Raw genomic sequence first — 12,278 nt, forward strand, 5'->3', positions numbered from 1 at the left:
GGTACATAAAAAAATAACACAGTTAGAATTGTCCCTTCTTGTCTTGGAAATTTTGTAATGCCTGCCAGATCAGACTTTCCTTAAGATCAGGATAAACTGTGTCAGTAGTGCAAACACTTGGAACTATTGCAGAAGCAGAGTGGGGGAGTATGACCAGTTTTGAATTTGTAAATCCATTTAACTTTGTCTCTACCTTAAGTTTTGATTCCCAGCTCATTCTTACTTTGTATTGATAGCTATGCAGCTTCTGATGAAAGATGTTTGAAAGCTACATTATAAATTCTAGCAGTGCATTAACAAAGAGCTGCTCCTAGCTGGCCGCTGCTAGCTGTTGAGTTGGAAGCAGGCTCTTCAGTGCTTCACTGTGGCAAAAGCGCCTGCTGAGCTGTCGCTCTCTGTGCCGTTCTCCCTTCTTCTGTTTCCCCATCTCTTTTCAAGCCTCAGACCTCAGCTTCATTTTAGTGGTGCTAGGCACAAAAACTGTCTCCTGCACTGCTTGCATGCTAAGCACCTGTCCCTCTGTTCTGCATTAGAGCACCAGCAGGCTGGACGGTGACAGGGCATCGTCCGCATCCAGCACAGCCGAGCGAGGAATGGTGAAGCCAATGATTAGAATAGACCAGCAGGATTACCGCAGACAGGACAGCAGGTAGGAAACGTGGGATCCATTACTTTTCAGAATCGAAAAAATTGATTTGTTTTTCCAGCAGGTCAAGTGCTGCGTTAAAATGTTTTAAATCATCTGCTTTTCCGTAAGGAGAATGAGATTTCCTTTGAGATCTCTCTCCAAATAAACCCCAGGATTAACAAACAAAGCAAAAAATTTCACATTACTTAAAAAAACCCAAAAACAAATCCTTTGCTTCAGTATTCTGTTAGTTGTGGTTCTCTTTTTGGAAAGTCAGGCTGGTAGTCATGTCACATCATTGTTGATTTGTGGTTAGGCATGTCATGAAATGAAAAGTACAATTATTTAAAATTTTCCTTTGTCAGTGGCAAGATGATGTGATTTACTCTGGAGAGTGAAATAACCAGGTCATTGGTATGTCTGCTGTGCTGTTGTCAGCAGGTGTGGAGTCTCTGTCCTTGAGGATACTTAGAAACTGACTGGACAGGGTAGTGAGCAACTTGCTCTTGTTGACCCTGTTTTGAACAGGCAAGTTGGATCAGATGATCTCTAGAGTCTCCTATCACACCTCAGCAAATCAGTGAGAATGTGAATAAAATATTTTTACAAATCCTTCAAAAAATACAGGATTGTATTGCTGTCTACATAAATCAGCTTTGAAATTTAGATGAACAGCTATGATAAATGGATGAAAGGTAAGGTAAATGTGCTGCGGGGTTAAAATGTGCGATGATCCGAATTGTAAAGCTTGCGGTATGAAGCTTTTTGTACCTTTAAATTGATATATTATTCACTAGACAGAAAAGAGGGTTCTGACATGTGAGTGGCAGGAAAAAACGCAACCAAAAAAGGGCAGAAATTTATGCTTCCACTTGAACTTGAATGTTCAAGTGTTCTATAGCAGGGTTATCTTTTAAATACTTTCAGTGAAGTTAGACTAGAATACAACTCAGTTCTACTCTGCACTGTCTTGTTAGACTGCCTGGTCATCTTCAGATTCTTTTTTAGAATTTTATTAAGGTTGTGAAGATTCAACTCCTTATTGAATTACTAGTATTTTAATTGTGATTTTCCTCATAAAAGGTGCATGAAGCTTCTTTCTGAACTTTTTATAGCCTGTCAGAAGTTCTTGAGGCTTCTGTTATTATTTCTTGATTTGTGCCTCTGTGTGTGTATGAAGTATATTAAATTTCTATGAAGAGTATTATCTTGTGCTGTAATTCTGTATTTCAAAAACACAGAGCCATCTGTGAGCTGTATCTTGGCTTCATTTTGTTGGGGGTTTTTAACTTCTTAAATTCCTTCTAAAGAGAGTACTCATTGCTAGTTTTTACAAAGGCTTTTTCACCATGGCTCCTGTGTGCAGAAAATATTTTTAGAGGCATGTAGATTGCACTTAAATTTGTGATAGCTACAACCTCAGAGATCATCATCACCAGTCCTGACACTGATATTTTATTTCTGTGTATATCTTACATGTCTGTAGTATGCATTGTATATTATTTATCTAAATACAACACTTCTATCATGTGCTCTTTCTCAGATGCATTCCCTGTAATAATTGATTACTGCATCAGTTCCTAGATAACTGATTTACAGATAAAATTAAATTAATGATTTTTAAAGAATACTCTGTATATTAATTTGCCTCTTATGGCAAATTTCCGGAAGTCTGTAAGCAATCTTGCAAGTCTGTAAGCAATCGGGTCTCATCATTCATGACACATTGTGTCATGATTGACTGGGAATCCAGTTCCTCTATTTGTGCTGAAACTGATCAATATAATTTTGTTCTAAGGAAAATAAAATCATCAGCTGAAATCTGTCACTAGTTTACTAGCCAGTTTGTTAAAATTTTTCTATCTGTTATTACCATTCCTAAAATGAAAGATTAAAAATTTCTCTGGAGTTGTCACTATTGTTCTGTTTTATAAAGCTGTGTATAAGTAATTTTTCTATGGAGGTAATTAAGTTCTCTCTGAAGATGGTGCACTTTTGGCAGTGGAAGTAGTGACAAATTAGTTAATTTAAAATTTATAGCAATAAAAATACACAAAATACTAAAATTTACATACCAGCTGGGTGCTTTTCATAAAGACAGCATGCTGTCATGTTTGAAATATAAGAGAAATGGCAGAAATTTGTGTACATACTGCTATGCTGTGCCTGCTATTCCTTAACTTTCAGCTCCCTAGAAATTGGAGTTGATGAGCACTTATCATAAGAAGTCATTATCTAGGTGGCATAACCTGAGTTCTCTGCTGGTTTAAGGTTTTGCAAGTTTGTAAAAACACAAGCAACCAAACCAACCCCCACCAAAACCCAAAGGTACCCCAGATTTTTGGATTCAATATGCTGAAATTTAGTTTTAGGTCTTTTGACATCAGCCATCAAAATTATATTGCGGATTTTTACTAGAGGAGATAACTGAATAAAGGCTTTCAGTATTGTATTTCTGCCTTGTGACATAACTAATAATCTTCAAGAGAATGAGGTTAATACAATTATATTACATTCTCTTTCTTTATCAAAGTTGTTGGGGAAAGTAGAAAGCTGCCTGTTGTGTTACATATGGTTATTGCATGCAGAAGATGTTAAGCTTTTACTCATTTCCTAAAAATAGGTGCCCAACTGCAGAGAACAGCTAAGGTAATGCCTTTGCTTAAGGCAGTAATGATAGGATGGAAATTAGGAAAAGTTTTTCCCTCAGAGGGTGGTTGGGCACTGGAGCAGGCTCCCCAGAGCAGTGGTCACAGCACCAGCCTGACAGAGTTCAAGAAGCAGCTGGACAATGCTCTCATGCACATGCTGTGACTCTTGGGGCGTCGTGTGCAGGGCCAGGAGTTGGACTCCATGATTCTGATGGGTCCCTTCTAACTGAGGATATTCTGTGATTCTGTGAAATACATACTTAACCTTTTGTGGGCACCAGAAAAGTCAAATCTCTGTTCAGTTTTCTACTCTGTGATTTCTCTGTTGGGGTCTGGTAAGAAATAGCTCTGCAGTCATTTTCAGTGAGGACAATTCTGATTGCTGTTTCTTAATGTAGTGTAGCAGTAGCTAGGTGGGGGTAGGGACTGGGTTTGACCTCCTTTCCCTCCTTACCAGAAAAAAGGACAGATAGGTTGACAAAGTCTTCATAAGTTTTGAGGGCATGAAAGGCAGCAAAGTACATTGGTTGTAACCAAGCTGATGTTTCAGGCAAAGCTTCATTAAATTTCTTTCATGTGTCCATGAATAATTTGTTATTTGAATCCTGTCAATGGCAGATGGCAAACTGATCCTGTCAGTCTGCTGTGCAGCGCACAAGAAGGTGTTCATTAATATCACAGACCCCATAGTTCAAGTCTGTATTTTTATCTGTTGTGTTGCTGGCAAATACAGCTTGAATGATTTTGGAGGGAAGGTAAAAAAGGGTCATTCTCTGGGAAGTTGTGTCAATATTTGGAACCAGTGTATTTGGAGAAATACGTAATCTTACAGTAATTAATGTCACCCATGTGGATTATTTGTTTCAATTTTTCTCATCTTTCTTTAGATCTCAGGATACCCATGGACCGGAACTGATACTGCCTGCCAGTATTGAATTCAGGGAAAGCTGTGAGTAAATTGTGAAGTTACAATACTAACCTGTTAATGCAGTCTTCAATACTGCAGTATTTCAGTCAGTTTGAAAACTTAAGGTAATTTAAGTAAAGACTGAAAGAAACTATGGCTATACAGATGCTAGACAGTCTAGTAGTATAACTTGTTGTGTTGGGAGGGTGAACAGATACTTTAGATATTGAGGCATGTTCATGCCTATCTTAATTCTGATTGCATTTCAACTCCTTATCTTCAGATATTCAGATTAAATGTGAAAAAAATTTCAGTCCCATCTCCTCAACTGTACCTTGCATTCAGTGTCTTCTATATAGTTCTGTATGCCTTGTGTAATAGCTTGCATCTTGGTCAGAATCCATTTTCTGTAAAATCTGATTAGGTTGACATTGTCATTTAATGTTTAATTTTTGTCTCCAGGTTTTTAAGGGCTCAGATCTGGTAGAAAAATAACATACTAGAGGTTGTCCATACTTCAGATATTTGAAGCTAAATAGATTTGTGAGCAAGCAAAGACTGATTTTCATTAGTATGAGAGCTTTGCTGGAGTAAAATGTGCAAGGGAAGTCTTGCATTTTCCTGTTCACTTGAAGATGCAAACTTTCAGTAGATAGGATATAGTACAGAAATGCTTCCTCATGATCAGATTTTCTGGCTTTGTATAGAAGTGTTTTGCTTGTGTGTCTAACCTGCTGTAGTATGTAATAGACAACTCAGAGTTCAAGTTCCTGTAAGTTGCTTCCCCTTCCTCTCCTTCTCCCAAAGAAAATCCTTTATGCCTCAAGGTATGAAATTGTTTTCTTTCATGTTCTTTCTGTCTTTGGATTTATGACACACCGTTTCTTTTCCTCTTTGTCTACAGCTGAAGATGCCTTCTTATCTGCCATTATAAATTACACCAATAGCTCGACAGTTCATTTTAAGCTGTCACCAACGTATGTTTTGTATATGACATGTCGGTATGTATTGTCCAGCCAATACAGACCTGACATCACTCCTGCTGAGCGTACTCACAAAGTCATTGCAATAGTCAACAAGATGGTGAACATGATGGAAGGAGTGATACAGGTGAGTTACTCTGCCAAAATACATCAAGGGAATTACCTACATTTTTGTTGATAATCTAGCAAACTTCTTAGCCTTTTTCTTAGTCTGGCCTTTAGCAGTAGTTGGTTAAACGGTAATACGTGCATTGACTGCCCTTCATAAGGGCAGTCACTGCTTTTATGTCAGTGAATAATGTCAGTGGTAAGAAACTCTCCTGAGCAATGTGGAAGTTAGGGTGTGGCTGTTGCTCTGAAGATTACGTTCTCTGACACGAGATGACTCTTTGCTAGAAGGTAAGATCTTTGCAAACATTTCTGTCTGTGCACCCTTGTAAAACAAGTTGGATGGGCTTATTGAAGAATACTGTATAGGCAGCATTTGTTTGCACTGATTGGTACTTGAGATGAACATGTTAAAAAGAATCACAACTTTTAAATCTTGACGCTGTTACTTTTGCAACTTTTATAACCACTAAGATGGTTGGACATACTGAACATAAAACTTGGACACCTTGAGCTAAGCTGACACAACTGCTTTGTAAAGAAAAATACAAGTTCTCAAATGTTACAACATTTTATATGTAGTCTAACGCTCTTTGTACTTACTGTGTGTGCAAGACTTCTCGCACATAACGGGGGAATTCTGTTTTGTATAGAAATGCAGGATAAGATCCACTGGGTTGTCTGTGATAGTAGACAATACCTTGTATTGTGTACCTTGCATTGATAAAACAGACTGGTCGTTTTCTTATAAAGGAGTGCTATTTCATGTATCCTCAGTAATTAATTAAACTTCTTTGTCTGTAGGTTTTTCTCAGAAGAAAAATTGAAATCTGTTTCCATATTTATTAAAAGAGGTGTGTTTGTTGCAAATAGTGCTGCCGGAGTAGCAGCGAGGACCCTGCACTAAGGGCTGTACAGGCATAACAAATGTGTCAGTCCTGCCTGAGAGAATTACAGTGAAAGTGTTACGCAACAGCTTGATTAAGAGAGAGTAAGAAAGTAAACAACGGGAGTGGCATGAAACTCACAGCAAATCAAAATTGCTCAGGTTTTGGAAAGATTTAGGGAAGTTTTCAGCAGTGGAATGTTAGCTCTAGACACCTGTGTAAGGTAACAGGCTGCCACCTTTCACAAGAAAGACTGGGAGGAGAAAGTGCTGGTGTTGGGGACACTTTGCAACAAGAAAGTAAGATTTGCCTTTTGTGTGCATTCCAAAGTTGATCGGAGACTGAACAGCAGTTTGCTTCTGAAGTGAAGAACTAGTATGTTGCTCTGAATCTTGATAACACAGTCATTTAAATCTTGATGTAACAGTCAATGGATATTTGATATTCAAGCTCTTTTATTAAAAAAATAAAGAAATTAAATCTGGCTGTGGAAAAGAGGAGACTGTGGCTATAGGGAAGAACATGGACTGGCAAGAGCCTTCACATAAGCAATTCAGCAGCTAGAATGGAAAGCAAACAGAGAAGGGTAGGCTTCAAATATAAACTGGAAGTTACAGGTCTGAGTCAAAGAAAGTCTCTCAGTTTATATAACTAATGTATACTAGTTATAATGAACGTAAGAAGACTTGTACTGACAGAGGTGGGCACATTGGAAAAGCAGAGATAAAAGTTTTCTGTTCTTACTGTTGAATGACTATGAGCTGGCTGCTAGAAGATACTAGTGGGGTGGACTCAAACATCAGTTTGATTTGAAAATAAATCAAAGCTAGAAAGTAGATTATCCTGTGAAAATGTTCATTCACCATGCTGAGAAGGGCTTCCCAAGTCACATGAAGCCTTGTGGTTGTAAGCAAATTTATTTTCTATAGTCCTCCTAATACTATTGCAAAACTATTAAACCCAACTCTTCTTTGTGAAAAGGCATTTCTACAGCTTTGTAACTTCAGCTGCATTCTAATCTCCAAACAAAATTTTAAGGAACATACCAGCAAGGAAGCAGTATTTGTGGTTTGTGGAAAATGTTGCCTAGTTGCAAGAAGTACACTGAAAGGAGTCAGAGGTTGCATAAAAACTGGGAGGAGGTTCATTGAGATGTTGTGGCGAAGGAGCTAGAGGAAAGGGGGGAAAATATACCAGGGAGAAAAAAGTAGAACTTTAGTGAATTTCAAGGTTAATAGGCTGAAGGCAAAGAAATACATTGATTCTAATGACCAGTAAAATGTCTTAAGCTTGGACCTGTCTTAGTGGAGTAGAAACAGTACAAGCTAAGTCAAATTATTTCTTCTAAGGTGTAACATAAGTGGTTGTATTTATGGCTGTCACAGTCAAATTACCATGTAGTAAGTTATATCACAAAAGCTTTTTTGTGTGTCTCAAGTGTAAAGCATTCCTGCACTGAAGGGGATCTGGCATTGTGAGAGACATAAAACATATGAGAGGCTAGGGAGAAGTACCCAAGACAGAAGTAGTGAGAAGGTGCACTAATTCCTGTGCAGTATTGTGGGAGTAAATTAATGGCTGGGATCCTAATTTTGCCTGCCTACATCACAAAGCTATCAAGTCTCTTTGTGAAGTTAGTCAAGAATTATTTGCTAACAAATTAAATCTGTGACTTGATATATAATGTTTGTATCCAAATATGACTTTGTATGAGATAGGTATAAAACAGGAAAGATATATGAGAAGGCTCAGTGCTTTCAATAAAAAAGCAGAATTAGAAATTTAGTTCATATTAATTTTTCTTCTTTTTTTTTGTATCTTTTTTTTTTTTTTGCAAATCATTCTGTGGCATTTTCCATCCTTTTTAAATTTTAATATTTGTTTGTAGAAGGAGCATTTCCTTTTGTTCTGTGCCAACACATCTTCAATCAGTTAAGAGTGCTTTGGTTGGAAAGGGGGAGGAAACAAAAACCCAGCAATTTGGCATTTTGAGCTCTAACTAAAATTAAAATAGTAACACCTCAAATATTTGCATCTAAGCTCACTATGGGGGGAGAGTGATCTGAACAGAAAGCAAAAGGTAATTAAGAGCTCTGTTCTAAATAATCAGATTAACATCTGGTGGGTTTTTTTTTTGTTTTACCTTAGTGTAGATTTATATTTACCAACATTTAAGAAACTTAGTGTGGTATTTAATTTGACTCTTCTGTTGTTTCAAACAATCTTTTTGTTCTTAAATTGAAAAGTCATGTATTAAATCTGTCCTAGGTGTTCTGTGTATTTTGTTTGCTTTTGAATGTTGCTGTTTGGTTGTTGTTGTTTTTTTTTTTTTTTTCTTTTTGAATGGGGGGGGTTTCTGTTCCCTCTTTGTGTATGTTTGTTTATTGTCTCTATTGCAGCAATGCGGGCAAATGGCTCCCAGGATCTGTTGTTTGGATGGCTAGTTACCCCATTGCATGCAAAAACTTCTGCAAGGTTTCTCTGGCACACTGAGCGTGGAATAACCAGTCTGGGATGGCAACTAGTTTAAGGCATTAATTCCTTGAATTAATCATGACATGTAGGCACTTCAGTTTGTAGCTGTTGTGCTATTAAAATAATTAATTTTTTAGAAGGAGCTCAGTTGCATCGTAGCTACTGATTAATGCATCTGTGTATAACTGTGAACATGTGTTGTACCTTCATATTTAGTGTTTGATTTCTAAAGCTTTCATGATTGTTCACAAGTTTCTTTCTTCTATTCTGTTTGATTTCCTTCGTCCGTTTTTCTCCAGGAGGTAGACCAGGTTGATCAGGTAGGATATATTTGCTGGGAACTGATCCTAGCTATGTTGGCTTAGCTCAGTTTCTCATGCTGCTTCCATATCAAAATACAATACTCAAACAGCTGGACTTGAACAGTTCATAACACTCATTCAGCAACTGGAACATGGCAGTACTAAAATCCTTTTTTGACTTTGCAACTTTTACGGCATTCCATAATTTCTGCTTAACGCACTTCAATGTGGATATGAAATGACCGAAGTTCTTTTTCTTCCCTTTATTTTCTTTTTTTGTTGTCTGTGGTTCCTATTCTTTGGATTTCATCTGAGGTTGCCTGGCCTGGCATTTGTGGTCGGGAGATGGTGAGATAGATCAGTACTTGATACTGAATCACGTGGTATCAAAGCCAGTGAGCGCAGTATCAGCGTGGCAGTGGGCAGTAGTGAATATGCGCTTAAAAGTGCACAGATTACCAGATACTGCATCTGCTAAGCTCTTAGCACTGTGTAATTAGATGCTTACACTGTGGCTTTCATTGATGTGGCTATTGGCAATTTGTCAGCATTTCATGTGTTCAGTGAACATGTTGAAATTGAACTTAGTAGTTACGGCAATTGCGGTATTACGTACAAACATTTTGCAAATATCTGGTATCTGAGAGATGTTTGGTGAAATGGGAAGAGGTACTGGTCTATCTTTTGGAGCCTTTTTAAACTGCCATGCTTTATCAGAAAATTATTTCCCTGTATTATTTATTGCTTCTTTCCACTTACAGAAACAGAAGAATATTGCTGGGGCCCTTGCCTTTTGGATGGCAAATGCATCTGAACTACTCAATTTCATAAAGCAAGACAGAGATCTTAGCCGAATTACCGTGGATGCACAAGACGTCTTGGCACACTTGGTTCAAATGGCATTCAAGTAAGGCTATCAAACTTCTGTTTCAATTACCATTTTCTCTGTTTCTGTGACTTACAGAACAACTTCACACTTCTGCCAAGTTTTAGATATTGCGGTGATGTCCTTTGTGTATTGTAAATACCCGAGAGGAAAACTTAGAAGAACAGCCTAGACTTACTTTTTTAAACAGATGCCCTGTTTTGTGAATATGGATGTGAGTTGTTCACGAGTTTAATCTGTTAGATGATCTTGTGATAGTTGAGGCTGCCAATGAAAATTTTAGGGAAATTTAGTTTGTGTTTATTGCTTTCTCTTAATTCAGTGTGAAATTGTGAAGAAAGGTTAGTTTTGCTCTTAGTATGTAAATACGTAGGCTTAAATATGCCTGGGTCTTTAAAGTAATGAATCTTGTGCTCTTTAAGGGCTTCTAAATATAACCTACTTTCATAATTCTCATAAATAGCAATTTGCACAGTGGTTTTTTTTTGCACAGATTTTTCTTAAAAAGGAAGGACAGGTTTTGGCTTGGAGTAAAAATCAATCTATACTTGTCAGCTCAGGCAATTACAATACTGATGAAAGGAAAAACTGAATGAAATATCCAAATGGTAAGGGAAACCCTCAGAGGAAAGTGTCCTTGAATAAAGATAACAATATTGGCTGAGTACAGCATTAATCAAAAAGAAAGGCTTAATTTTTGTTCATATTCAGATTTTTTTTCTTCTCCCCAAGCCACTACTTGAAAAAGTTTTTCTCAGCAAATTTGCAAATCAGAAACTAGTATTTAGAGAAACCCTAGTGTGTCTTGGGTGACTTAGACCCAGCCTAAGCCCACTTGTAGGATAGCTATTCTAAATACAGTATTTTCATTTTTCTGTAATATGTAATACTGTATTGTTTGCTCTTTTTATACTGTGACAGGACTGAGAGCCTAACCATGGTTGAACGGTTTAGCTTTGAGTGGCTGTTTCTCAGGAGAGCAATATGTGTAGTTTGTGAAACCTTGTCATTGCTTTCTGAACTTTCAAAAGGTTTTAGGGGAGCACCAGACCCCTTTGTATGGATTCCCACAGATTCTTCTTTTTTTTTTTTTTTTTTTTTTTTTTTTTTTTTTTTTTTTTTTTTTTTTTTTCTGTTGGTAAATTTTTGGCAAGTGTAGCAAGTAGCTATTTTGGCAAAGTCTTTCAATTTTTATAGCCTGTCTGAATCACTACTTGTTAATGAAGCGGGGCCTTTTGCCACTGCTCAATCTGCCACAATGTCTTGAATTGGTGTCTTAAAATAACTTCCTGCTACTTTAATTGGCCAGGTAATCAAAGACAGAATATTGCTGTGGCTAGGAAGGAATGATGCTGTATATCTCTCTCATGTACTTTATAAGCAGTCTGGATGCAAAATTATTCTAGAATTTTAGCTGTGTGGATTTTCCCTAAGTATAGTGTAACATGGCAGATGCCAAATGCATGCATTAAACTTCTGGAGACCCCTGGAATATATACTTAGATGGCAAATAAAAAAGCACAACTGAAGCATGAACAGAAAGAAGTCTGCTGTGAAAATTGTCACTTGATGGTAACTGGCGTACTCCAGGACTCTTGAAATTGCCATGGATTTAATTTCTAGCAGTTGTGGGTATTTAATGAAAAATGTTTCCAGTGAAACGAAGGGGGAGTTTTAGAAAGCCATGACATATTTTCTTGTATACGTGTATTTACAATCTGATTCCTTTTAGTTTCAGTTCTTAACAGAAAATATATAAATTAATTAGCTAAAACGGAGTTAAAGAGAATGTTTAATTATTTGAAGAGGAAGGATACTAAAAACGCTTTCCATTTCAGGGTAGTTAAAGGTCAGAGAAATAAAACGATCAAAAAATTTCTCAGAAAAAGCCCTAGCGCCATTTCAGGATTTAGTGTGTTGGGTCACAACATGATTTGATTATTATTATTTTTTTTAAGTACTACTCTTGATAGATTTTAAAACAAAGAAAAATCTATTTCTGTTTGGAAAAAATATTTTTGCAAATTTATGGAACCCAAGATTGGCCTGACAGCACCTCCTCATGTAGCATATGACTCTGCTACCAGTGTGGTAGCAATATTGCAAGTAAGTGTTTGTGCTTGTTACCAGACAACCCAATTCTTTGTCAAATGTTTCCAGGAAATTTATGGGAAAATTGGTCTCTCAGGCCTTTTAAAAAGTGTTATTGGGTTTCCTACAATCATATTCATAACACAGAAATTTCAGGAATCTTGTAATTTGATAGAGTTCTTTTCTTAAGAACCATTTGTAATGAACACATAGGGGATTTAAAATTCACTTTTTTCCCCATTTCCTTCCAGGTACCTGGTTCATTGTCTGCAGTCAGAACTTAATAACTACATGCCGGCATTCCTTGATGATCCAGAAGAAAATAATCCTCAGAGGCCTAAAATAGGTTAGACTGCTTGA

At 37.1% G+C, this 12,278-nt stretch overlaps 1 protein-coding gene across 24 annotated transcripts in view; it reads left to right on the plus strand.

The window, feature by feature from the left end:
* The window catches only part of AFDN (afadin, adherens junction formation factor), a 116,671-nt gene that overhangs the window by 55,147 nt on the left and 49,246 nt on the right, over nt 1-12,278 (plus strand). For 15 of the 24 annotated variants that reach the window (XR_005700179.2, XR_005700183.2, XR_005700184.2 and 12 more), the window contains 6 exons: nt 534-649; nt 4,167-4,228; nt 5,091-5,296; nt 8,939-8,959; nt 9,703-9,848; nt 12,170-12,264. Coding sequence is in view for 13 of the 24 variants with exons in the window: in XM_040059965.2 (XP_039915899.1) it covers nt 534-649; nt 4,167-4,228; nt 5,091-5,296; nt 8,939-8,959; nt 9,703-9,848; nt 12,170-12,264 (646 nt within the window). In the remaining 11 variants the exon portion in view is untranslated. The remainder of the gene's footprint in view (nt 1-533; nt 650-4,166; nt 4,229-5,090; nt 5,297-8,938; nt 8,960-9,702; nt 9,849-12,169; nt 12,265-12,278) is intronic. The other 9 variants (XR_005700182.2, XR_005700186.2, XR_005700187.2 and 6 more) reach the window with 1 other exon arrangement.

This window comes from Hirundo rustica, chromosome 3 (assembly GCF_015227805.2).
Source record: "Hirundo rustica isolate bHirRus1 chromosome 3, bHirRus1.pri.v3, whole genome shotgun sequence".
Classification (NCBI taxonomy): domain Eukaryota; kingdom Metazoa; phylum Chordata; class Aves; order Passeriformes; family Hirundinidae; genus Hirundo; species Hirundo rustica.